Source organism: Pongo pygmaeus, chromosome 8, assembly GCF_028885625.2.
Source record: "Pongo pygmaeus isolate AG05252 chromosome 8, NHGRI_mPonPyg2-v2.0_pri, whole genome shotgun sequence".
NCBI lineage: Eukaryota > Metazoa > Chordata > Mammalia > Primates > Hominidae > Pongo > Pongo pygmaeus.
The window spans coordinates 97,207,194-97,233,583 of record NC_072381.2 but is presented as its reverse complement, the minus strand read 5'-3'; the positions used below and the strand labels follow the sequence as shown (position 1 = coordinate 97,233,583).

The 26,390-nt window shown below is 40.7% G+C and overlaps 1 protein-coding gene across 12 annotated transcripts in view; it reads left to right on the top strand.

Annotated features, from left to right (window-relative positions):
- CPEB3 (cytoplasmic polyadenylation element binding protein 3) overlaps nucleotides 1-26,390 on the top strand; it is a 239,746-nt gene that overhangs the window by 192,148 nt on the left and 21,208 nt on the right. For 9 of the 12 annotated variants that reach the window (XM_054436210.1, XM_054436208.2, XM_054436207.1 and 6 more), the window contains 2 exons: nucleotides 4,417-4,531; nucleotides 14,836-15,017. In XM_054436210.1, the coding sequence (XP_054292185.1) occupies nucleotides 4,417-4,531; nucleotides 14,836-15,017 (297 nt within the window). Of the gene's footprint in view, nucleotides 1-4,416; nucleotides 4,532-14,835; nucleotides 15,018-16,310; nucleotides 16,545-26,390 lie in introns of those variants that run through there. The other 3 variants (XM_054436212.2, XM_054436213.1, XM_054436214.1) reach the window with 3 other exon arrangements.

The window sequence follows — 26,390 nt, the reverse complement described above, 5'->3', positions numbered from 1 at the left end:
ATACAGTTGTTCCTAGGTTTGCATAAGGGATTGGTTCTAGGACCCCGCTCAGATACCAAAATCCATGGATGCTCAAGTCCCTTATATAAAATGACGTAACCTATGTGCATCCTCCCATATACTTTGAATTGTCTCTAGATTACTTATAATACCTAATACAATGTAAATGCTATATAAATAGCCATTCTACTGTAGTTTTAAAATTTGTATTATTGTTACTGTTATTTTTGTTTTAAAATATATTCTAGGCTGGGCATGGTGGCTCACGCCTGTAATCCCAGCACTTTGGGAGGCCGAGGCGGGTAGATCACCTGAGGTCAAGAGTTTGAGACCAGCCTGGCCAACATGGTGAAACCCCATCTCTACTAAAAAAAAAAAAAAAAAAAATCAGCCAGGTGTGGTGGCACGCCCTAGCTACTCAGGAGGCTGAGGCAGGAGAATTGCTTGAACCCAGGAGGTGGAGGTTTCAGTGGACTGAGATTGTGCCACTGTACTCCAGCCTGGGCGACAGAGCAAGACTCCATCTCAAAAAAAAATGTTTTCTATTTGAGATTGGCTGACCCTGCCTTGCAGACTCAGAACCCACAGATATGGAGGACCAGTTTTATATAGAGACAGGAAATTTATATTGAATTAGGACAGAATTCTAATTTCATCTATTCTCAAAAATAATTAAAGAAACAAAGATAATTAAAAAGTGGTCATTTTATTTATACTCTCTTTCCACAAAATATTTGAATTAGCTTATAAAGTATGATATTACAATGAAGTATATATATATATATAAAAATCAGGACCAGAAAATATATCCAAACAAAGAGTAAGTCCAGAAGGATAGAACATGGATATCAGGACCTGAGGTCTGGAGAAACAGGCCTTGTGTGAGAATGGGCTTAGATTTCAGAGAGAAACCAGAGTGTGAGTGCAACTTTTCATACAGATAGTACCACAATATTATTTTTTGCTTAGTATATAGAGTGTGTTGATATTGTTCTATGTTGATTAATTCTGCATCTATGTTGATTAATTCTGTAGAGGTGACAGCTCTGAGCAACTGTTTTCTGGTAGCAGCTGGGAAATGTAGGTTTTGTGAATAGGGTTAATCAGCACTGTGTCTTGAGCCCTCTTCCTGTATTTTTACCTAATCTGCAATGCCAAGAATAAAGGAATGGGTTGTGTGCAATGTGATGAAGTGAGGTCGGAGGTTGGGGAGTGGGCAGAAAAGGCAGTAGGCAATAATGAAAGCTCTCAGCAGGAAGGTTTGAGATCTTTTGCAGAGTTCTTTTGAGCAGTGGTAACCTACAGCTATTGATAAAAGGCTGTATTTCCTGTCTCAATTAAATGAACATGAAAGAGCAGACCACTGGATACTACACAAGAATAGTTTTTACTTTTAAAATAAAGTGATCTATGATCAAACGCAATTAACATAAAGTGATTGGAATTACCTTACCAGGTCCTGAAGCTGCCATAACTGCTTTATTAGGAATGAGATTAGAAGAGAGATTATGTGTAGAAAAAGATACATCTGTGTGTGTGTGTGTGTGTGTGTGTGTGTGTATGTGTCATTAGAATCCTTGTTCTCACATATCAGGAAATTATTGTGTATTAAATGAAAAAATTAGTAAAAGGCAGTAGGTCCTCATGAAGGCATTTAAAAGTAATGCTTTATGGTATTAGTGAATCTGCCTTTGTAGTAAATGTCAAGGGAATGATAATTTACTCAAGCAGACCAAAATTTACATGGAAAGAACTGCATTTTTTTTTTTTTTTTTTTTTGAAATGAAGTCTCGCTGTGCCGCCCAGGCTGGAGTGCAGTGGCGTGGTCTCGGCACACTGCAAGCTCCGCCTCCTGGGTTCACACCATTCTCCTGCCTCAGCCTCCCAAGTAGCTGGGACCACAGGTGCCCGCCACCACGCCCGGCTAATTGTTTGTATTTTTAGTAGAAACGGGGTTTCACCATGTTAGCCAGGATGGTCTCGATCTCCTGAACTTATGATCCACCTGCCTCGGCCTCCCAAAGTGCTGGGATTATAGGCTTGAGCCACAGCGCCCGGCCAGAACTGCATTTTTTTTCATGCAATAAAGGTGGAGCGAATGTCTACATGTGAACAGTATTGTAAACAGGTCTGAGTTTTCAGGGTCTGGGGAAGAAATGGAGATTTTGTGATTTTGTGTCTTCTGGCTAACTGGTGAGGGCCAGTGTCATAAAAGGCAAAAAGTGGCTGGGTGCAGTGGCTCGCTCCCGTAATCCCAGCACTTTGGGAGGCCGAGGTGGGCGGATCCCCTGAGGTCAAGAGTTTGAGACCACCCTGGCCAACATGGCGAAACCCTGTCTCTGCTAAAAATACAAAAATTACCCAGGTGTGGTGGCAGGTGCCTGTAATTCCAACTACTCAGGAGGCTGAGGCACGAGAATCACTTGAACCCGGGAGACGGAGGTTGCAGTGAGCCGAGATCATGCCACTGTACTCCAGCCTGGGCAATAAAGCAACACTCTGTCTCAAATAATAATAATAAAGGCAAAAAGTTAGGTGAGGGTGAAATTTGTAGCAATCTTAATGTGTAGACTGGCCAGGCGTGGTGGCTCGTGCCTATAATCCTAACACTTTGGGAGGCCGAAGTGTGTAGATCCCCTCAGGTCAAGAGTTTGAGACCAGCTGGCCAACATGGTGAAACCTTGTCTCTACTAAAAATACAAAAATTAACCAGGCATGGTCGCGGGCACCTGTAATCCCAGCTACTCGGGAGGCCAAGGCAGGAGAATTCTCTTGAACCCAGGGGGTGGAGGTTGCATGAGCCAAGATTGTGCCACTTCACTCCAGCCTGGGCAAAAATGGGAAACTCCATCTCCAAAAAAAAAAGTGTAGACTGTTTCTAACTGAGCAATTCCAGTTTTAAAGTTAATTCAAAATGTTTTGAAAGTATAATTGCCACAGGTGCTACCTTTCAAGTGGAAGTACTCCTGGGTATAAGCCAAGCCACATAAGAAATTATCCCATATGTTTCCTCGCATTAAGTGTTGATGTCTGAGCAAGGGGGAAATGAACAATTCCGTTAATACTAAGGAAATGAAAAGTCAACTTTTTTGTTTTCTATCTTAGTCATTGGTGGAGGGGAGGGGGAATGGCATGTTCCTTGAGAACAGATACCAGGTTCCCTTTCTGCACCCAGCCCACTTCTCAGAGCTTATTGGCTACCTGCCAAACTGGTTGGTTTTGAGGCAGTGCAAAATTTGCCTTCTGGTGTGGGAGGATGTTTTTGTGTTTTTGTTTTGTTTAAGCTATTTTGATAATATGTTTTAAGGTTTCGTATATAAAACCATATACATAAAGGCTCATGTTTTAAGGTTAAAATTCTAAAGAAATACCTTATTTTTTACTTGTGATAAAATAGTACAAACTATGGGCACTAAGTCAGGGTCCCAGTTAAAAAAAATGACCAAATAGAAATATGCCATAAAGATTTCTTTTTCTACTTTTAAAAAAATTTACTTAAACTTTGAAGCTTGCTTTTATTTAACCAGCCTCATTTGTCAAAATCAGATAAATCCAAAAGAGGTAACTCTCTCTCTTTTTCCTGAGACAGTCTTGCTCTGTCACCAGGCTGCAGTGCAGTAACGTGATCTCGGCTCACTGCAGCCTCTACCTGCTGGGTTCAAGCAATTCTCATGCCTCAGCCTCCTGAGTAGCTGGGACTACAGGCGTGAGCCACTACACCCAGATAATTTTTGTATTTTCAGTAGAGACAGGGTTTCACCATGTTGGCCAGGCTGATCTCGAACTCCTGACCTTAAGGGATCCGCCTGCCTCGGCCTCCCAAAGTGCTGGGATTACAGGCGTGAGCCACCATGCCCAGCCAGAGAGTACTCTCTTTGTGCTTTATTGTTATCTTTGGTAATTCTATGCTAACTTGCTGCATGTTCATCTGTATTAAATCATATTGCTGAAAGATATGTTTGAATTTTGGAGGGTGATGAGAATTAAAAAGTCAGACATGGAGAATTTTTAGAAAATACTCCTGATGTACTTTAGATGAACTCTTAAAACAAAGTGGTGTACCGTGACACGTTGTAAACATTCTCTATCATGTGTTAAAATGAATCTGATTCAAAATGCAGACTCTGTCTCTAAAAGCCTGCCTTAAAATAAAAAAACCACAGGCAGAGGTGGTTTCTGATGGTTTCATGGTACGTGTCATATGTCTAGAGTGCTGAGTACAGTACCTGTAAGTAGATTCCCCAAAAGTTTTATTGAAAGGTACTTAATGCAGATTACATTAACTAATTAACTGGATTTTGTTTGGGTCATGTTCATTGTGAAATGCACAAATCAGTGGGCTTGTCTTTAGTCATCTTATTCTCATTTGGGGTTGATGGAAATGAAGTAAGGACCAAGTAAACGACTTTTTTTCAGGTGCAAATTCGACCATGGAACCTAAGTGACAGTGACTTTGTAATGGATGGTTCTCAGCCTTTGGACCCCAGAAAAACTATCTTTGTTGGGGGAGTTCCACGACCCCTTCGAGCTGGTGAGTGGAAATAGTAACACCACAACAACAAAACCAACAACAACAAAATCCCCAATGCCTTTAGTCTTAAATATTTTCTAGGTTTCCAGTCAGCTATACATAGTCTCCAAAAAGAAGGCTATCGTCATTTTCACTGAGCTTTTTCAGGATTAAAGGTTTTCTCCCAAAATGCTCTATTTTGTTATGGTGCAAAAGTGAATTTCATTAAACAGTTATGTTGACAAAATGAATTCTATTTAGTGCTTTCCTATTTAATCGCTTATATAAAAAATAATAACACATTTGGCAACGTGCATTCTTATGCCAGTCAGCATTGTTCTGTATGACAGAAATCTGTCTTTTTTAAATCTTCCCGGTTGTTTTTTTTTTTAAGTTCCTTTCCAGTGATGAAATAATTGTGCTGCTGGATTTGAGCAGAATCATAATTGACTGGAGAGTTTGAAGTGTTGTTGAACTGATGGCTTCAATACATATTTAAATCCAAAGACAAATCCAATCAGCTGTACATCAGCCTCCTAATAACCAGTATTAATGCCAGTGGAGTATAACGAAATTATTTCTAAGATCTAAGTTTTTGAAGCACTTAGAATAATTAAGTGTATTTTTTAAAGTAAGACAAAAAAATGTTACCATTGCCACTGTGAAAGTACATTTCTTTTGTGTTATTTATATGCACATAGACTTAGTTCTACCTAAAATTAAAACAAAAAGCAGAGATCATTAACATCATGTTGTGAAACAGAATTATAAAATGTAACCTAACGTTATTTAGCTGTATGACTTTCAAGACTTAATTCTGAAAGTTCCTCAACATTTGTAACATATTTATCCAAATCCCAACTCCAGCCTACACCTGAAAGATAACTTTAGACCTATATAAAGACATTCATAATTTCATTTTGAAGGACTTTTAAACATATTTGTTCTGATTGGGTCTTATTTTCTTCATTCTAATGGAAAACTGTAAAACGAAAGATAGAAAGCAAAACAGCAGAGATGCTCCTCTTTTATCTGCAGTCAGAGAATAAAGTCTAAGAAGGGCTAATTCAAATGTGAAAAGCATTATGAGATGGGGGCAAATGCAGCCCTTTGTAAACTGTGCTTTAAAAAAAAATGGTGGAGGTGTTGTGGAATATTTCTGACTTTTTCTAACTAGTGTTATATTTAGGAGTGGAGAGAGACAGAAATCCTTTTTCTTATTTTACAAATGGACAATCATTGCTAGTATTCTAGCTATTCCTTTTGTAACTAACTACAAGCACAAATTAGTTTTTTTGTTTGTTTGTTTGTTTGAGACGGAGTCTCACTCTGTCGCCCAGGCTGGAGTGCAGTGGTATGATCTCGGCTCACTGCAACCTCCACCTCCCGGGTTCAAGCGATTCTCCAGCCTCAGTATCCCAAGTAGTTGGGACTACAGGTGTGTGCCACCACACCTGGCTAATTTTTGTATTTCTAGTAGAAACAGGGTTTTGCCATGTTGGCCAGGCTGGTCTCGAACTCCTGACCTCAGGTGATCCGCCTACCTCAGCCTCCCAAAGTAGCTGGGATTACAGGCGTGAGCCACCACGCCTGGCCACAAATTAGCTTTTATGTTCTAGCCCCTTTCCTTTTTTTTCTAGATAGTAATCTGAAAAAATATTCTGAAAAAGCCCTATAGTTATAAAAATAACAGAACTGGCTGTAACTTCTTACGTCTATCTAAGTCACAGACGTACAAGTTTATACATTAAACTTCAATTTGTATTATTCAGTCTTTATTCTTCCTGTTTTAATGATTTGGAAGGATAGGTGAGGGCCTATGTATCATTTTTCTTCTGTAAATCTTGTGAAGATACCTTTTCCAAACTTCCTGTATGAGCACACCAACACTGCAAGAAGTGAACCCCTGGACATGAAATTATATTCTTTAACATTTGGTATCTGCAAGATGCTACAAATTCTAGTATTAAACAAGAATTATATTTAGTTGTCTAGTAAGAAATGGGATTTTGTGTTCCCTGACTAGATACTATATTATACCTTTCATAATTTGAAGTTCCTTTTTTTTGAGACAGAGTCTTGCTCTGTCACCCAGGCTGGAGTGCAATGGCACGATCTCAGCTCACTGCAACCTCCACCTCCCGGGTTCAAGCGATTCTCCTGCCTCAGCTTCACGAGTAGTTGGGACTACAGGCGCATGCCACCATGCCAGGCTGTTTTGTATTTTTGGTAGAGACAGTGTTTCACCATGTTGGCCAGGCTGGTCTCAAACTCCTGACCTCATGATCCACCCGCCTCGGCCTCCCAAAGTGCTGGGATTACAGGTGTGAGCCACCGTGCCCAGCCGAAGTTCTCTTTTTTTTCAACTAAGCTAAAATTTTTTGTTTTAAAATGTTTTGTTTTTATAGTTATGTGGATAGTAATCTAAAATCACTTGTATTATTGATAGTGTTTCTCCCATGCCAACACTTCCCTTAAGCATAGCTAGTTTCTAGGTGGCAAAGTAATCTATATTATTGTCTTAGAATTTTACCATTCATCCCAAGACTTCTAGTTTAGAGGGCCATGTAATTAAGACAAAAAGTTAACATCTGCAACTTTTATCTATAATCCTAGGAATTGGGTTTCTTTGAAACACACTGAGCTTTGGGAACTGATGTATACCTTGGAATAGAAGACTTTTTTAAAGGAATTCATTGTGACTTTGCTAGACAAGCTGAAGTTGAATACAGTACAGTTCACTTGAATGATAAACATTTATTGAGCATCTACTGTATTACTGGCACTGAGAAAGTGTGTGTCATGCAAAACTGAATATCCCACTATCATGTTAAAAGAGGTCATCATATACAGAGAGCCAAAAGATTTCAGAAGAAAACAATGTATTTATAGAATGTGAACTCAGAATGAATTGGAGACCAGATTATATTCTTTAACATGATTCTCAAATTTGGTTTTGAAATATTTTAGAGCATTTTTGATTATTTCCAAGGGATATTCTAGTTACGGAATTTTGGAAAGTCTAAAACTATTTTAAGCATTTTATGTAGACTGATCCTGGACTAGATATGGGTGTCCCTACTCAACAGGTGAGATTTTAGATGTCCAGGTGGATTTTTGCCTTATTCAGGGCCAAAAAGTATCCCTTAATATGTCAATATGTCACAGTGACTAAAATGTTATCACTGAAGTGTTATTCCTTTGGAACTTGTGAGTTTTTTTTTTTTTTAATCTTTGATATTTCCTCATTGTAAGACAAGGACCAATATCACTGATAGTTATTCTGAATACAGGCTTTTTCCCTTTAAACAGAAATATACAAACACCTCTAAAGAAAAAAGGCAACCTGTTTTAAGCAATATTGTCCGAGTTTCTGGTTCTTTGATAAACCTTCCTTTTAAAAACTCAGGTTGGACCAGCCTGGGCAACATGGTGAAACCCTGTCTCTACAATAAATACAAAAATTAGCCAGGCATGGTGGCACACGCCTGTAGTCCCAGCTACTTGGGGGGCTGAGGCAGGAGAATCACTTGAACCCAGGGAGCTCGGGGCTGCAGTGAGCTGAGATTGCATCAGTGCACTCCAGCCTGGGTGACAGTAAGACCTTATCTCAAAAAAAAAAAAAAAAAAAAAAAAAAATTAGGTTGGAAAAAATCACAGTCCTAGAAAGGAAAAGCAAAGCAAAGCTGAAAATGGGAAAATATCAGTGGAAAATTTAGATGAGCTTACTCATTGCCTGATTGTGGCTTTCTCTATGTCAAATAATACACATTCTTACTGTCTCTTCCTTTCATCACTCCCATCGGTGACAATAGCAAGCCAACGATGGTTTGCCTGAAGTCTCCCTGGTGTTTATCAGATCTTGTTTTCTTTCTACTCCCCACCTCACCCTACCCTCACGTTAGGAAAGCCTGTAAGTAGACTCACCGTGCCACCATGTGGCTAAAGCTCGCGTATTCTTCATAGGCAGTACAGGGTAATGGGCAGTTTGATTCTCCTCCTGCTGCCACCTGGAAGTACAACATGTTGCCACTATGCTTCATTCATGTAATGTGAATCTCCATACAGAAATAGCCCTGTTGCATATCTCTGTGGCATTAGGACCTCTCCAGGATGCATACCTCTTCACTCTGACAGAAGATAAGTGCCAGACTTGGGGGTTATGATATCACCAGGAAAAAGTAGAGAGTAAGGTATGTGGTCTCTGTACTCTTCCCCAGTTGATTAACATGAGTATTCCTCTGATCCCAAATTTCTTGGTTTTGGCATCTGATGGGAGGACTGCCCCAGTGACCAAGCTTTTGGATCCATTCATTCCCAACCTTGATCAGGCTGGAAAAACTTTCAGTCTTTCTCATTAGAAGCATATGAACTGTTCTTGACTTCATGACTTCCTTAGGCCCTGCAAACAGATCAATCTTGAGAGAGTGCTCATCTGAATCCCCACAGCCTACTGTTTTCTCATTCATCTTTTGGTCCTATCTTTCCTAACAATTGCTCTGATAATTCCTTCCTTTCTTTTTTTCCCCTACTAATATTCTGTGATGAATCCTGAAATTTCTTTCTCTGCCTTTCCCCACCTGCCCTGATTGTTGCGAGGATGGTTTTTCTGTGGGAGGTAAAAATTTGTGAAGTAAATATTCAGAGATATATGGCATATATCTAGAGAACATATATCCTGAATTTTTCTAAGATCATTTATTTCAGACATTTTGTATAAACATTTGATAGTTCACATGTATTAGAAACCATATCCTGATTTGTGATTTAGGAAACAGGAGTATTATAACCCTATCCTTTATTGTTGTTTTATGATATGGTTGCAGGCAGAAACCATCCTGTATCAAGTTTTTCAACAGTAGAAGCTTTTTCACCATGTCCTAAGTTCAGTATGGGTTGTCCCGGATAAACTCCAGATTTGGCATACTGACTTGATTAACTATTACCTTTAGGGATAAGGATTTTCCTAATGTTAGTATGTGTTTGTGTCCTCCCTCTGCACCAAAAGCAAACCCTCATCCAAAGCTGATGTCAAACTTTGCCATATCAGTGGCAGGCTGTGTGATATTAGCATAAAACCAAAATAACACTGTGATGAATTGATACTTATAGAGCATAAAACCAGGCCAACTTAAATGTTAAGCAGAGATTCACAGGGTGGGAGCGGGGCAAGAACCCTGGACAAAACTAAGCATTTGAATACTACTCTGTCCTCAGCAGTGTGCCCAGAGCTCTCATGGATGTTTAATTCTCACAATGACCCTGCGAGATTGTAAGTGGTAGACTGCGCTTTCGAGATGATGAAGCAGAGTTCAGATAGAGTAATTGGTCTTTCTCAGGTAGAAGGAAAGATACTTTATTAAGCTGAGATCTGAGATGTTGTCTCAGTAACAGTAGTAACAGTCTACTTGGTACCACTGCACTCTGTCTGATTTAGTTTGTTGTTTATGCCATCTATTTGAAAATATTCTTAACTTCCCAACATGCCTGATGTAGAGCAGAAGCTTATGAGCACATTTCTTCACTTGAAGTGTGTGAATTGCGCTTGAACCAACTTGACCATTGTGGTAAACCTAGAAAGTCCTCATCAAGTTTAATCTTCCTTTCTTTCAGAAGTCAAGACCACTTTGATATCTTAAGGTGCCCTATGCCTCTTGCCTATCTGTTTTGTCCTTATTTCCAAAGAGAAGAAATATGGATTATAGATTCACAGTTTAGAATCTGTAAAGACGAATGTGTTATTTTCCTCTGGAATCCTCATTTCTACTCTATCTCATTTGGCTGTCCAGTATCTCAGACTCACATGTTGCCTTAGCTGGCTTTGAAATGTATTATAATTAAATGATATAAATAGGGCCCTGAGGTGAAGCAGGGCTGGGAGGAGTCATCATGAGTTTCCTCTCTGGTGAACTAAAGACCCTTTCACATCTTTGTAAAGAATCAGGAGCAGGCCAAGCGCGGTGGCTCACGCCTGTAATCCCAGCACTTTGGGAGGCCAAGGCAGGTGGATTACCTGATGTCAGGAGTTCAAGACCAGCCTGGCCAATATAGCAAAACCCCATCTCTACTAAAAATATAAAAATTAGTTGGGCGTGGTGACTGCACACCTATAATCCCAGCTACTTGGGAGGCTGAGGCAGGAGAATACTTGAACCTGGGAGGCGGAGGTTTCAGTGAGCCAAGATCGTGTCACTGCACTCCAGCCTGAGCGACAGAGCGAGATTCCATCTCAAAAAAAGAAAAAGAAAAAAGAATCAGGAGCAAATCCAAGGAACCATAATTGAAGCTTATATTCAAATTCAGAGATGTAGTCATCACAATCCAAAGGAATCCATGGGGATGCTATGCTCCACATTGCTGCAGTATTCTAGTTTGTCCCTCCAGTCTGTGGCACAGTGACGCTCATCACAAGAGCCAGCATGTGGATTAGACTCATTGTGTTGCTACTACCATGGAAGTTGTTCATGAGACAACTTAAGTTGTCTTAGGATCACAGAGCATCTTGTCCAAAGTATGGTATACCCTTGAACCATAGCTATTAGACCTGCCATCTTCCCACCATGACCAGACAGACCCATGAGCACTGTCTGGATGGGAAAGAAAATAAAAAGTAGTTGGGAAAGAAAATAAAAAGTAGTTGGGAAAGTCTCGACTTCCTCGTGGACTGTATACCTATTTTCACCTCTGTGTGAACTCTGGATTCCTTCGCCTCTATGCCCTGCTCTGCTACCCTCATTTCCCTCAGGTTAAATGTTAAGAACATCCTCCTGGGAGCTACTTTGTCTCTGCCCTCTGCAGAGGATGGTTTCAGATGAGGACTAGAAATTCTGTTTAGTACTTAAATGAGTTCAGCCTGCAGGAAGTATGCTGAATGAAGACTCACTGGTTGAGCAAAAGACCAAATACAAACAGCAGTTGTTTGACTATTGTTTACTTCTCTTCAAGGGTGGTCATAGTATTAGACTTTCTGTAGTTAAAATACAGATGAGGCCGGGCGCGGTGGCTCACGCCTGTAATCTCAGCACTTTGGGAGGCCGAGGCGGGCGGATCATGAGGTCAGGAGATCGAGACCATCCTGACTAACACGGTGAAACCCAGTCTCTACTAAAAATACAAAAAATTAGCCAGGCATGGTGGCAGGTGCCTGTAGTCCCAGCTACTCGGGAGGCTGAGGCAGAAGAATGGTGTGAACCCAGGAGGCAGAGCTTGCAGTGAGCCGAGATTGCCTGGGCAACAGAGTGAGACTCCGTCTCGAAAATAAGTAAATAAATAAATAAATATAAAATACAGATGAGGGTAGAGAGGGAGATGGGAAATTTTCATACTCTTCTCCCAAAAACCTCTTCTTAAGTCACCTTGGTTTCTTCTAGCTTCTCAACAAATTGCCCTTCACTTAAGTGAGACCTAATCAACTCAAATGTCTGCAGACTTTTTGGTGGCCAAAAAAGCAACTACATATAAGTTCATAAATGGAAATTATTTATTTATAATTAGTTTTCATAAGAGCATAAGCAGATGAGGGTTTCCGTTTCCTATCAAAAGTACTTAACTGCCAGCAACATCAGTCATGATCTAATCCTTGGAATGTGCAGATGATTTCAAGCAGATAGATTCACAAAGTAATGGAATGTTTGTGCTTCTCTGGCATCAGGAGATCCTGAAGATTTTTTTTTTTTTTTTTTTGAGACGGAGTCTTGCTCTTTCGCCTGGGCTGGAGTGCAGTGGCGCAATCTCAGCTCACTGCAAGCTCCAGCTCCCAGGTTCATGCCATTCTCTTGCCTCAGCCTCCCGGCGTCTGCCACCACGCCCGGCTAATTGTTTGTGTTTTTAGTAGAGATGGGGTTTCACCGTGTTAGCCAGGATGGTCTCCATCTCCTGACCTCATGATCCGCCCACCTTGGCCTCCCAAAGTGCTGGGATTATATAGGCATGAGCCACCGCGCCTGGCAATCCTGAAGATTTTTTGGAGACCACTATGGTGTAGAAAAATCTGTGGTTACGGTAACTCTCCTGCTTAGCTGGAGTTTCAAGCTAACCACTCATGTGCCTTCTTCTAAATCAGGCACTTTATTGAGTCCTTCCTATTGTGGAAGACAAGTGCCATTCAATTCCTTGCCAGCTTCTTTTCCTGGCCATTCACCAGGCTTAGAGATTGTTCCCTTTCTTATTTCACTACAGGGAAGCCTTGTCTTTAGAAAATTAGTATTTAATTTACAGGATCCTGAGGTTACTTATTTCACTAAACCCATTCAACCAATAAGGGAAATTCATTAATGACTGCAATTAACAATTAAGTTTGCCTTCAGTTTCTTGGTCTCTGTTACTGCAGTAACATTCGCCATATGAGGAGATTCTCAAACCATCAGAGGTTGTTGGGATGAAGTATAAGGACCTCTAATATTCAGAGTATGCACACAATTCTTGTTACATTGTTTGAATGAATGTGATTCCTGGATCCTGCCCCAAGACTGCAGTCAGCATCTACTTGGCTTTAACGGACAATTCTCCCTTGGCTGATATAGCTTAGTAATTCTGACCATAGTGGTATAATTGAGATAACTTTCTACTGCTCTGTCTTTAATAGCACTTACTCTTAGGCTTAGTTATTACTAGCTTATTTTCTCACCTTCTGAAAATTACTTGTTGGTTGTAGGTTCTCCTTCCTATTAAAAATAGGCACTTAGAAAACAGTCACCAATAGGCAATCTGGTATGTAAAGAACTTTTGGAGAAGTGTAAAGATAGCTTCTCTGATGTAGCAACACAGTTTTTCTTACTGCCTCAGCAGTTTCATAGTACAGAAACCAGTAATGCTTGGCTTTCCTTTTGTTCATAGACATCTAGCGGAGTTCTTATGCTATTCAGCCCTTCACCCTTTGTACATTCTGCAGAACTCTTCTCCTAGACGAGAAGAGTTGTGCTGCTCTCCATCTCCCCAGATACTGATTCCTGTGGAGCTCTACTATGTGATGATCTTTGCACATTGGCTGTGGCCCAGGTCATTGTCTGTCTTCCCTGTCTTCTCCTTTCCAATACCATACATAGGTGTTGAAACAGGTTCTTGGGTCACTTCCCAGGGGTAGTGCTGAGTCTTTTGGACTTATACTATGTGAGTAGCCTAAAAGGAATGGTCATACCTGGAGAAGGTGCTGTCCACTATCAAGTAAACAATTACCTTCAGACAATCTGGTATGCAGGTAAGTGCTACATGTTTTTCTAATGGTACCTTTATTGTTTTGTAACTATACCAATATAAAGGCATGCTAGGCCAGGCATGGTGGCTCACGCCTGTAATCCCAGCACTTTGGGAGGCCAAGGCTGGCGGATCACTTGAGGTCAGGAGTTCAAGACCAGCCTGGCCAACATGGTGAAACCCCATCTCTACTAAAAATACAAAAAATTAGCCAAGTGTAGTGGTGCATGCCTGTAATCCCAGCTACTCGGGAGGCTGAGACAAGAGAATTACTTGAACCGGGGAGGTTGTAGTGAGCTGAGATCACACCACTGCACTCCAGCCTGGGCGACAGAGCGAGACTCTGTCTCAGCAAACAAACAAACAAACAAAGGCATATTTAGAAGAAATGTGACAAGGAGTACAGGCCAGACCTCTGGATCTGTAGCAAGGTACAACATGGGTATGTTTTTACTATTTGTGTAGCACCTTAGTGCTCTGTGGTAGGTTGTAAGTGCTCAGTAAATGTTTATTGTGGCTATTATCATTACTAGTATTATTTAGAATTCAATGGGAAAGGTTAGTATGGAGAGTTCACAGTTGGGTTAGATATACTCTAAAATCTTTATTTTTTTAAATTGTGGAGATTTACTTTAAGGCTATAAACAAATTGTCTTTAGTTAAAACAAGCAGTTAGTTAATCCTTTCTATAGCTTAGTCCTAATATAGTAGTGTGGCACTAGTAATTGCTTTTAGTCTTAGAGGTTAGTAAGTAGGACTGTTTCTTATTAACTTGTTAGGGCAGCATGAAATGCCTTGCCTACTCAGGGCGCATTCCATTGGACTAAGCAGTTAGAAATTAGAACAGGATTACTGGTAGTTCATTTCTTCTATACTACTGCTAAAGTTCTGATTATATAAATTCTTGTGTGTATGTTGTAAATTCCTAATTTTTTTTCCATTTTATTTCAAAACACCCAATGAGGACCTTCCCTACTTGAGTTGTAAGACTGGTGTGGACATTCTTCATGATACTTAACATGGGTTTTCCTTTTCTTAATTACATTGCATGATCTCTAAATAATTCTTCCTTCTCCTGGGCAAGCGTACCTCCCAAATATTTATACACATCTGTGTTTTTTTTTTTTTTGCAGTTGAACTGGCAATGATCATGGACCGTTTGTACGGTGGTGTCTGCTATGCTGGCATTGATACAGACCCAGAGCTGAAGTACCCCAAAGGTGCTGGCCGCGTGGCATTCTCCAATCAGCAGAGTTACATTGCAGCCATCAGCGCTCGTTTTGTGCAGCTTCAGCACAATGACATTGACAAACGGGTAAGCACCTACTTAGGGTGAAACTGCTGTGGGAGAGAAAAGAAGTTTGTTCTGTGGTTTCTGGGAAGAAAGGCACCTTATGATCATAAGTGACCAGCTCTACCTTGCATGGCATTAGTCCATGAATCCATCTAGGCTGCCTGAAAAAGAGAGCACTGTTGATATTTAAAGCATTACAGAATCTTCTGCCTCACCCATCCCCAGAGTGATGTTACACTTATGAAAATAATCCTGCAAAATTTAGCATACCAAACTAGTGCTGTTCAGAAGATGACACTGACAGTATGTTAGTAGAGGTGGAGAGCTAGTGACCTGCTTGACCTACATAGTGCTCTTAAACAACAAAGAAACTTAGATTAACATTTACACATTCAGGAGTATGTATGAGATGTTGAACTTCTGGTTTGAAAATTGCCAAATGGCCGGGCGCGGTGGCTCATGCCTATAATCCCAGCACTTTGGGAGGCCGAGGCGGGTGGATCATGAATCAGGAGATCGAGACCAAACCATCCTGGCTAACACGGTGAAACCCCGTCTCTACTAAAAATACCAAAAAAATTAGCTGGGAGTAGTGGCAGACACCTGTAGTCCCAGCTACTCACGAGGCTGAGGCAGGAGAATGGCATGAACCTGGGAGGTGGAGCTTGCAGTGTGCCGAGACTGTGCCACTGCACTCCAGCCTGGCCAACAGAGCGAGACTCCGTCTAAAAAAGAAAAAGAAAATTGCAAGATCATAAGTTGTGGCAATCATTGGAGTCAAATAGCTGCTTTTCCTTTCAGTCTCCTCTTCAACTCATTCTGTTTCTCCTGCTTACACCATATATGCATATGCATTACCTGCCACGCTGTTCATTGGTGTTACCTGCCTGCCCTCTAGAGACATTAAGAGTGCTACCTCTGATGTAAAGAGGGGGCATGAAGTAGAGTTTTAGGCAGTTGGTGTACTTAATAGTTTTGCAGATTGGCATGAGTTTAAATTCCTTGAATCCCAGCTTTGCCACTGTTTGGAAGCTTAGGGGTATGGAAGGCAGTAAGAGCCAATCTGGACCCTGTATTAATAAATGAGAAGAGCATGTAGGAGAATAGCACCAAGTCTTTTTTTTTTTTTTTCTTTTTTTTTTTGAGACAGAGTCTTGCTCAGTCACCCAGGCTGGAGTGCAGTGGCGCAATCTTGGCTCACTGCAACCTCCGCCTCCCGGGTTCACACCATTCTCCTGCCTCAGCCTCCCGAGTAGCTGGGACTACAGACGCCCGCCATGATGCCCGGCTAATTTTTTTTTTTTGTATTTTTAGTAGAGACGGGGTTCCACCATGTTAGCCAGGATGGTCTCGATCTCCTGACCTTGTGATCCACCTGCCTCAGCCTCCCAAAGTGCTGGGATTACAGGCGTGAGCCACCGCGCCCGGCCGAGCACCAAGTCTTGAACACCTGCCTGTGCAACTGTGCAGTCACTATTAATTCTTCTAGTAAAGAATGTTCTTGGGGCATCACTGGACTAGAATTAATAAAGTAGTAAATCTGTTCTATATGAAGTTTCACTTAATATCCTCTACAGTCAACTTTGACTAATTTTGTGTAGCAGGCAAGTTTCTTAGGTAAAACTTTTAACTGGTGATGGATTTTTCATATTCAGGATTATAGTTTTGTTAAGACATGTATCTGATCAAAAACTACAAGAGCCAGGGCTTAGAATAAATATTCTATTTGCTACTTCACTGAGCTTCTTAAGAGTAAGTGGTAGTGGTTTGGTTTTTAATTAAAATGAATAAAATAATTTAGAATTTTGAAACATTCTTTAAATTCATGGAGATTCAAAAATGTAATAAAGATTCAACTCCATTCCTGATTTTTAAGTACCCATAGCAATCTGAGCATGGGTACCAAACTGAACTCCATGCGTTTTTAAGTATCCATAGCAATCTGAGCATGCCCTTTTGTAACTGTAATCCCCCACAAGACTGTAAGCTCCACAAAGATGGGTGTGCTGTCTCATTCTCTGCCTGATCTCCAGTATTTACCCATTGCTCAATTTAGTCATTGATGTTTGATAAACCTTTGTTGAATTAACACATGGTGCTACTTGGAGGGTTCTTTTAACTTCTGCTGCTGTTGCTGGTAGACATGCTTGTGCCTGTACATTTGGGAGTCATGTACCAGATTCCATTACATCGAGATGTCTATCGCAACCATCACTGGTGAACCTAGGCAATGAACTGAACCTGAAGAGCTTTGGGTTCTTATTTATATGGAAGTAGCTTTCTTTTTTCTCCTCTAAAGCCAGAACTAGTGACTGTACAGGAAGTAGGTCCTGGAAATAATAAAACCTAGAGGAGGCCTCCATTTCCCCATGTTTCTACCTTCCCTTTGCCTCCATTCTACCGATCTCCTGGCCTGTTTCTTGTTGGAGGGAGATATGCTTGCCCCAGGGATTTATAGTAGTCATTGAGCCCCTGTAAGAATCATAATAAATTCAGATGTATTTGTTTTGTTGCCTACCACTATTCTCACAGCTACTGCGAGGCTCAGGCCCTCAGTATTTCTTCCCACAAGATTAGAACTAAGTTAAAAAGGAGAGAAATGGCTTTGCTTTTGTTAGCATGATTGTAGAACATGCTATGAAAATGTGTTTGGAACATTAGACTTCTCAGGGCTCAGGAAAGCCATTGACTTTTCTGCTTGCTATAATTGGGTTAACCATATACTGTCTATATCTCGGAGTAGTCCTTGGTAAACATTTAAGGTAGCAGCCAGTTGTAGTGGAAAGAGTAGGGAATTTGGAGCAAGAACAGATTCCAGTATATTTAAACCTTTGCTGCTTCAGTCAGTCACTGTCAAGCCCGAGCAAGTTACTTAAGGCCAGAAGCCTCAGGTCCTCATCTGTAACTCCTTCCTGGGGATGGTCTGAAGATTAAATGAAATTTTACTTCTCTTAAGGCAGGTCGAAAGGTATTTAACCAGCAAGTATTCATCTTGCTACAAATGTACTTAATATTTATTTTTATTAATATTATATAGCTTGAGTTTTAAAAGTTGCTCTGTTGAAGAAGTAGCAAAAAGGTACACTGGTTAGTGAAAACAGCACTGGTCCCGAGTCAGATAGCCGGGGTCTAGATCTGGTCTTGTTCTCCTTGGGGTTATATGACCTTGGGTGGGTCACTTAAATTCTGAGCTTCAGTGTACAGTGAAGGCAGTAGTAATAGCCTTGGGCATCCCATGAGATTGGTGAGAAGCCCGGAAGAGAGATTACTCAAGAAAGCAGTATGTACACTGTGTATGTGTATAGTGGGACTGTTGCAGTGGGCACAAGCATGCTACTTCCATGTGATATTGGAAAAGGACCCAACAGTTTCTTCAGTGCCCTGGGATGAGAGTCATCTGAGTGGGAATACTGGAAGTCATTGAAAGTGGCAAAGTCCCTACTCTCCCTTTTTCCCCTCAGGGACCAGCTCCATCTTCTTCGTTTGCCCTGACCAATAAGGAGATCTTTTCCCCTCCCCTCCACTCCCCTCCCCTCTCCTCCCATTTTCTTCTCCTCCTCTCCCCTCCCTTCTCCTCCCATCCTCTCTCCTCCCCTCCCGTTTTCTTCCCTTTTCTTCTCTTTTTGTGACAGGGTCTCACCCTGTCACCCAGGCTGGAGTGCAGCTTCAACCTCCTGTGCTTAAGTGATTTTCCCACCTCAACCTCCCCAATAGCTGGGATCACAGGTGCATACCACCATGCATGGCTATTTTTTTTGTATTTTTGGTAGAAATAAGGTTTCACCATATTGCCCAGGCTGGGCTCAAATTCCTGGGCTCAGGTGATGTACCTGCCTCAGCCTCCCAAAGTGCTGAGATTACAGGCTTGAACCACTGTGCTCAGCCCAACATCCTTTCTTTATTATGAGAGATGCAAGCCAACTTCCATCTTGAGTTGGGCTCTTTTTCACTGTTCATCTGTGAACATTACACTCCCTTCCCCCGAACTGTTACTCTGTCCCCTTCGTTTTCTTCTTGCTTAGAATATAGCCAATAGTACTTCATTTTATTGCCTCTGGCATTTTGAGCTTCTGTTAACTACACCTTTCATAGGTACATTTTTAGGTTCATTCATGGTTTTATTTTTATTCATCTTTCTCCTAAAGCTTACATTTAAGCTTTCCAGAGAGCTCCCATTTCATATAAGCACTTTTGTATTTCCTTAGGTAATGCCCTTTTTCTTTTTCAGAAAAAATGATCATCCATGATTGTCTACAGAGAATTTCTATCACTAGGCAAAACTTGTTTCCTGAATAACCCCTCCAAGTTTTTAGTAGTAGTTTCATATCTCATAGAAAAGTTCTGAAACTTGCAGTGCTAAAAGTCAGGAGCACATGTCCACCTGTGTACACAGTCCCTTTTCCTTGCTATTACAGATTCCAAGGTGCCACAGTCATTTCCTTCCTTCCTTCCTTCCTCCCTCTTCCTTCCCCCTTTCCTCCTCCTCCTTTCTTCTCTCTTCTTTATTTCTTTCCTCCTCCTCCTCTTTCTCCTTCTTTTTCTTCCTTCCTCCTTCTTCTTCCTTCTTCCTCTACTTTGAAACCTTTATTTACTTTCCCATATCAACAAACATGAGTAGGCCAGGCACAGTGGCTCATGTGTATAATCCCAGCATTTTGGGAGGCCAAAGTGGGAGGAGCCCTTGAGCCCAGAAGTTCGAGACCAACCTGGGCAACATACGGAGACCCCATCTCTACACACACAGATTTTTTAAAAATTAGCCAAGTATGGTGGCACATGCCTGTGTGATTCCAGCTATAGGGGGAGGCTGAGGAGGGAGGATTGCTTGAGCCCAAGAGGTCGAAGCTAAATGAGCTGTGATCATGCCACTGTACTCCAGCCTGGGCAACAAAACCAGACCTTGTCTCAAAAAAATAATAATAATAAATCATGGATTATTATGTGATGATTATGTATTGGCTAAGTCTTATATCTCCTCAGGAAAATACAGCACTATTGAGTATTGTGGACTCTATAGAGAACTTCAGTCTTTGGTCATAGCATTCATCTCCTTCCTTCTGATGCGAGCCCAGAGTTGGCTTTAAACCAATACCTTGACTATTTTAGGTAGCATCAACCTTTATCACCTTTTTACTCAAAGCATCTCCTTTGCTGTCTGCATCATTATAAATATAGATGCAGTGAATTTTTAAAACTAGAGATGGCATTTTAGGGTCACTTACTTCCTGTTTGCAGCCCTTATTCCTTAAGGGGAGTGGGAGGGGGCCACCTGCAGAGCAGCAATGCCTGACCATCAAGTGAGACAATTCATTAAGTGTTGGAACAGTGAAAGCAGTAGGGCTGTATGAGGTGTATCCCCTCAGGTTGCAACTTTCTTGTGTACAGTAGGGAAGGTACATGAAGAAGAAATTAACTGGTATATCTCCTTTATCTCTTCTGTATCCAGCCAACTTTTTCCAAAAAAGATATCTCTTTTGAGAGTTTATATGTTTATTATTGTTGTTGATCTTTGGCGAAGCTTTTATATGGAGTGTTTCATGGGAAAAATACAAGCTTTATAGATTTGATTTCTTCTCACCATCTTAGAGACTTTTTGGCTTGCTTATGAATATAAAATATGTCAGTAGGCAACATTTATATTATTTAATTTATCTTTGTTATCCTGTATATTTGGTACTTTCATCTCTGCTGTCATTTCACTCATCCATAATCTCATGATCTTTAAGGAAGAGGTGTTTTTGTTGTTGTTTGTAACAGCTTTATTGAACTATTTTATGCTATTCACATAGCATACAGTTCACCCAGTTACAGTGTACAATTACATGTTTTTTAGTATATTTACATAATTATGTAGCCATCACAATCAGTTTTAGAACACAGAGGTATTTTTTTAATCATCCCATATTTCATGTCTTAAGAAACATAGAGGTGTTTTAATGTACAGCCTTTAAGTCTGCAATAAGAAGATCAACTGCATAATAACAATAGTGGAATGGTGGTAGGAGATACACTTTATTTATTCTCTGTAATTATTCAGCTCATAATATAGAGAGGATCCTACTTATTTAACCTGTGCTCTTCAAAGTCACAGGAACAAAGTAGCCCAGGCTCTTGGGGGAAACTTCTGAACCCTGCTATTACTGTGATTAGAGTCCCTCTTGTTGGAGTAAGTTGATAAATCTACACATCAGCAACGTTTTGCTGTGGCATGTCCAGCCACAGGAGGACTAAGAGAAGTGGAAGAGGCTTCTTCTACTAGGAGTTCCTCACAGAGCTGCTATGATCTTAATTCTGTCACTTTTGCTCAGGAGTCTGAATGGAAGTACTTGGCACACAGCAGGCACTCACTAATGTGCAGAATCAAGTAGGAGGATATATAGGAGGGCAAGGACTGGAAGCAGCCGTGGAAGCCTGGATACTAGATATCTAGAGTCATCTCTCACCTGGACATCTAGAATATCTTCCCCTGTGGCTCCCCAATTCAATTTTATCCCATCTCCAAGTCATTTTTTACACAGCAACGAGAGCAAGCTTTTTATACTCATAATTTAATCATGTCTTTTCACTCCTTTAAACCTTTTGATTATGTTCCACTGCCCTTGGGATAAAGGTCAAAGTCCTTAAAATTGCCTAAATGACCCTTCATGTACTATGTACTTCTGCCTTACCACTCACTTCTCTCTTCCTTATCTTGAGCCAGCCACAGCTGGCCTTTTCCCCTATTTCTCAGGGTCATTATACATACGTTGCCTGGCTAATACCCACTTTTCCTTCAGGTCTCAGCTTAATTGTGATATTTTTAAGAATCCTTTCTTCATTGGAGCTTATACCTCCCCGATAGATTGTTGTCATAATGCATGTCTACCATTCATTTGTAGCATTAAGTGCCAGTATAATGAAATAATGCTTTGTTTAATGTCCATCTACTCTGTTAGATGATACAAATTCAGGAGGGCAATAACTGTCTTTTAATTTAACTACGGTATACACAATGCCTGACACCTAGTGGACACACATTAATTATTTTTGAATTAATGCATGAATGAGTTATTATAGTGAATGAATGATGATTGAGAGGTGACCCAAGAGGCCAGACACAGTGGCTCATGCCTGTAATCCCAGAACTTTGGAAGGCTGAGCTGGGAGGACTGCTTGAGGCCAGGGGTTTGAGACCAGCCTGGGCAATGTAGCGAGATCTCATTCTCTTAAAAAAAAAACATTTTTTTAATTTAAAAAAAAACCATTTTTTTAATTTAAAAAAAAATAAAAAATAGTTAAAAAGAGAGATGGCCCAGATGGGAAGACCTTTTAAACCATTCTTTCACATATTCAGCTGTCCACCAGAGAGCACTTTGCATAGCTTTCTTTTTCTACTTAGTTAAGGACACTCTAAAGAAATTTAGATTTCGCTGTTTAGAATATCAAAAGTGTTTTTTGGCACTTATATACACCCAAGTTGGACTTAACCTTAGGCATGACCTGGTCCAACCCTCTTTGTTTTGCACACAGGAGAATCTAAGAGAGGTTTGGAAACTTTCTCAAGATACTTGACAATTGAGGGCAGAGCTGTCTTCGTTGGACGCCCTTCCTGAGCCTTGCTGCTCATCCAGGGGCTCACACCTATAATCCTAATGTTTTGGGAGGCTGAGGTAGGAGGATAGCTTGAGGCCAGGAGTTCAAGACCAGCCTGGGCAACATAACAAGACCCTCATCTCACCAAAAAAAAATTGTTTTTTAAATTAGCCAGGTGTGGTCACACATGCCAGTAGTCCTAGCTACTCGGGAGGCTGAGGCAGGAGGATCTATTAAGCCTGGGAGCTTGAGGCTACAGTGAGCTATGACTGCACCACTGAACTCCAACCTGGGTTTCGCCATGTTGGCCAGGCTGGTCTCAAACTCCTAACCCTAGGTGATCAACCCGCCTTGGCCTCCCAAAGTGCTGGGATTACAGGCATGAGTCACTGTGCCTGGCCTCTGAAACATTTTGTTGTAAATGACACAGATAGGGCCAGGCGCACTGGCTCACACCTGTAATCCCAGAACTTTGGGAGGCCAAGGTGGAAGGATCACTTGAGGCCAGGAGTTCAAGACCAGCCTGGACAATATAGTGAGACCCAGTCTCTACAAAAAATAAAAAAAATTAGCGGGGCATAGTGGCACATGCCTATAGTCCCAGCTACCTGGGAGACTGGGATGGGAGGATTCCTTGAGCCCAGGAGTTTGAGGCTGCAGTGAGCTACGATTGTACCCGCCTGGGTGACACAGTGAGACCCTATCTCAAAAAAAAAAAAAAAAAAAAAAAAAGACACAGATTCATGCCTTAGTTTTTACTTCCAAGGAAAAAAGTCGTTAGCATCTTGAAATAAATCAATTAAGGCTTACCTTATGGCTCATGTTTACTAGTTATTGGCTAATTGGTAATTTGTCCCTGTGTTGACAACGTCAATGTTGTATGATACTCAGCACATAATTCTCAGCATTTCTTCTGCCTCCACATACTTGAGGTGTATGTTACACTCGTGCGTAACAGAGGCTCCCTAGAACTCTAATAGAGTGGGGCAGTTACAGGCATGATCATTATGTATGTAAGTGGGGGATACATCCCATACTCAACTCTGTCCCCACCTCCTAGAGAACCATTGCTGTAGTTAAACAAACAAAAAAAAAAGTACTGGCTTAGGAATTCAGAGATCTGGGTCTATTCCTAGCTTTTTCCAATCATGGTATGACCTTGGGCAAACTGCTTAACCTTTAGAGGCTTGATTTCATTATCCTGAGGTAATAAGAACACCAGCCTAACTACCTCACACTTTATTGCGCAGATAAACCATGACAGTTGAAGAAGTGCTCTGGGAAGTTACTAGGCTGTACAGGCAGATGTTGATTTGTATTATTGCTGAGCCTGGCCTATTTAAATTGTGCTATGGCCTAATCATACATCCAAAGGCTAATTGTTGGCTTTTTTTTTTCCGCTTTTAAAGTATTTATTCAGTTCCATTAAGTATCCTTGATATAGGGAAAATGAAATAGTTGAAGTTAATACTTTAAAAAAAGTTAACATAGGTGCCAATCTGTCAACATTCTGGTTGGATGTTAGTCAAGACACAAATGTAAAGACTTAAGTTCCTTTTATAGATGTAGACAACTGGGTATGTTTTTTCGTTTAAAGGATTGAAGGCTTTTTTCATTTTAGTCTTGAAAGTAGTATTTTTACCAGTATCTTTTCTCTGATACTGAAAAGATTTTGAACCTGAAATGAAATACAGGTTAGGATTAAATTTTGCTTATATTCCTTTGAATGGTGTTTCTGTAAAAAAACTGAGTTTAAAGTATTTAAACACAATAAGAGCCAAAGATGGCACCTGTACACATTCTTTGTGTTCTGGTGGTATTTTTAGAAGTGATGCCAAATGAACTCTTAAGATGTAAAAGCTTTGCTAAATCCAGTTTTTTAAATGTAATGGAAATCTAGGTCATTTACATATGAAAGATTTTTGTAGTATGAAAATGAGATCATTGAAAATGGGTAATTCTTTTATGTGGCTGGTTTTCTATTGTCTACTCTGTGTGGTCATGAGAAAATTTTTTTTTTTTTTTTTTTTTTTTTTGAGACGGAGTCTTACTCTGTTGCCCAGGCTGGAGTGCAGTGGCACGATCTCGGCTCACTGCAACCTCTGCTGCCTGGGTTCAGGTGATTCTCTTGCCTCAGCCTCCCGAGTAGCTGGGATTACAGGCGCCTGCCACTGCGCCCAGCTACTTTTTTTTGTAGTTTTTAGTAGAGATGGGGTTTCACCATCTTGGCCAGGCTGATCTTGAACTCCTGACCTCGTGATCCACCCGCCTCTGCCTCCCAAAGTGCTGGGATTACAGGCGTGAGCCACCGCTCCCGGCCAGTCATAAGAAAATTTTTAAAGTGTAGAATCAGTTGAATCTCCCTTAGCCTAGCAAAAACATATGACTTGATAGATATGAAAAATTTGTTTATAAAAATCTGGGGCAATTCCCCCTGCCCCCCAACACAACCATTGTCTAGCTCAGCTTGGTCATGTTGTCCCCTAGAAGTTTGTAAATCAGATCTTTGCAACTTTAAATGCATCATGCAGTAGACATTGGTTATAGTTTCCCAATACATCCCATAGAAATATTTTTACTAGTAGAAAGGATACTAGATAAGAATCAGCCAATCTGGGATTTTAGTCTTGACTGTATCACTTATTATATAGCTTGAAGGAAGTGTGTGTGTGTGTAAATGAAAGTGTTCTTGAAAACTGTAAAGCACTCTGTCAATATACGATAGCACTGATAACACGTTAATTTATGTCAAACCATGGATGACTAACACTTGAACTCTTCTGGAAGATGCTTATTAAAAACAATCTAATTGGAATTTCAGGTGATAAAGGGAGTTAAATATTTCAGGCAAAATCGGGGTAAAGTTGGTTGATTATTTGAGTTCTTTTTTTTTTTAAACCTGTCACTGACTTGAAGATTATGTATGAGTTTTTTATTTTTATTTTTATTTTTGTTGTTGCTCTTGTTGTTTTGAGATGGAATCTCGTTTTGTTGCCCAGGCTGGAGTACAGTGGCACGATCTTGGCTCACTGCAATCTCCACCTCCTGGGTTCAAGTGATTCTCCCACCTCAGCCTCCCAAGTAGCTGGGATTACAGGCACCCACCAGCACACCCAGCTAATTTTTGTATTTTTAATGGAGACAGGGTTTCTCCATGTTGACCAGGCTGTCCTTGAACTCCTGACCCCAGGTAATCCACCCACCTCGGCCTCCCAAAGTGCTGGGATTACAGGTGTGAGCCACTGTGCCCAGCCATATCTGAATTTTTTAAACAGAGGAAGAGATCTCAGCAGGCAGGTCTTCTCTACCCATATTCTAGGGAAAATGTCCCTACAATTAGTTCCTCTATGTTTCTTAAAGTATGCTCCATAAAACATGAGTCTCCTGGGATTTTATTATCTATTTTATTTAAAAAATTTTGCTGTGTCTAATGAGTTTGGAAATGCTTGTTTAAAGAAAGGCTGGTTTATTCTATGACATATTATAATCTTTCATATACTAATCTTCATTGTGAAGACCCAGGAAGGAGGCAATATGCAGTTTTTCACAAATTTGTTTCGATCATGGAAAAATGTGTCATTTCTTGGAAATAATGTTTTAGAGAACCCAGTTGAGAAAAACACTGTGTTTGCAGCTTCTTTCCTTCTTTCGTGCTCAAATGCAGAAGCTTAATAAGCAGTTGATTGTTTTTCCCTTTCTCTTAGTCCCTTTTTTCCAAATGTGTCCCATCTACCATGTATTTTATATCTACAGAGGGTTTCGGACAGGGCAAGGAAATAACAACTGCATGTCCATGTAGTAGTGGGGCATTAACATTGTGGT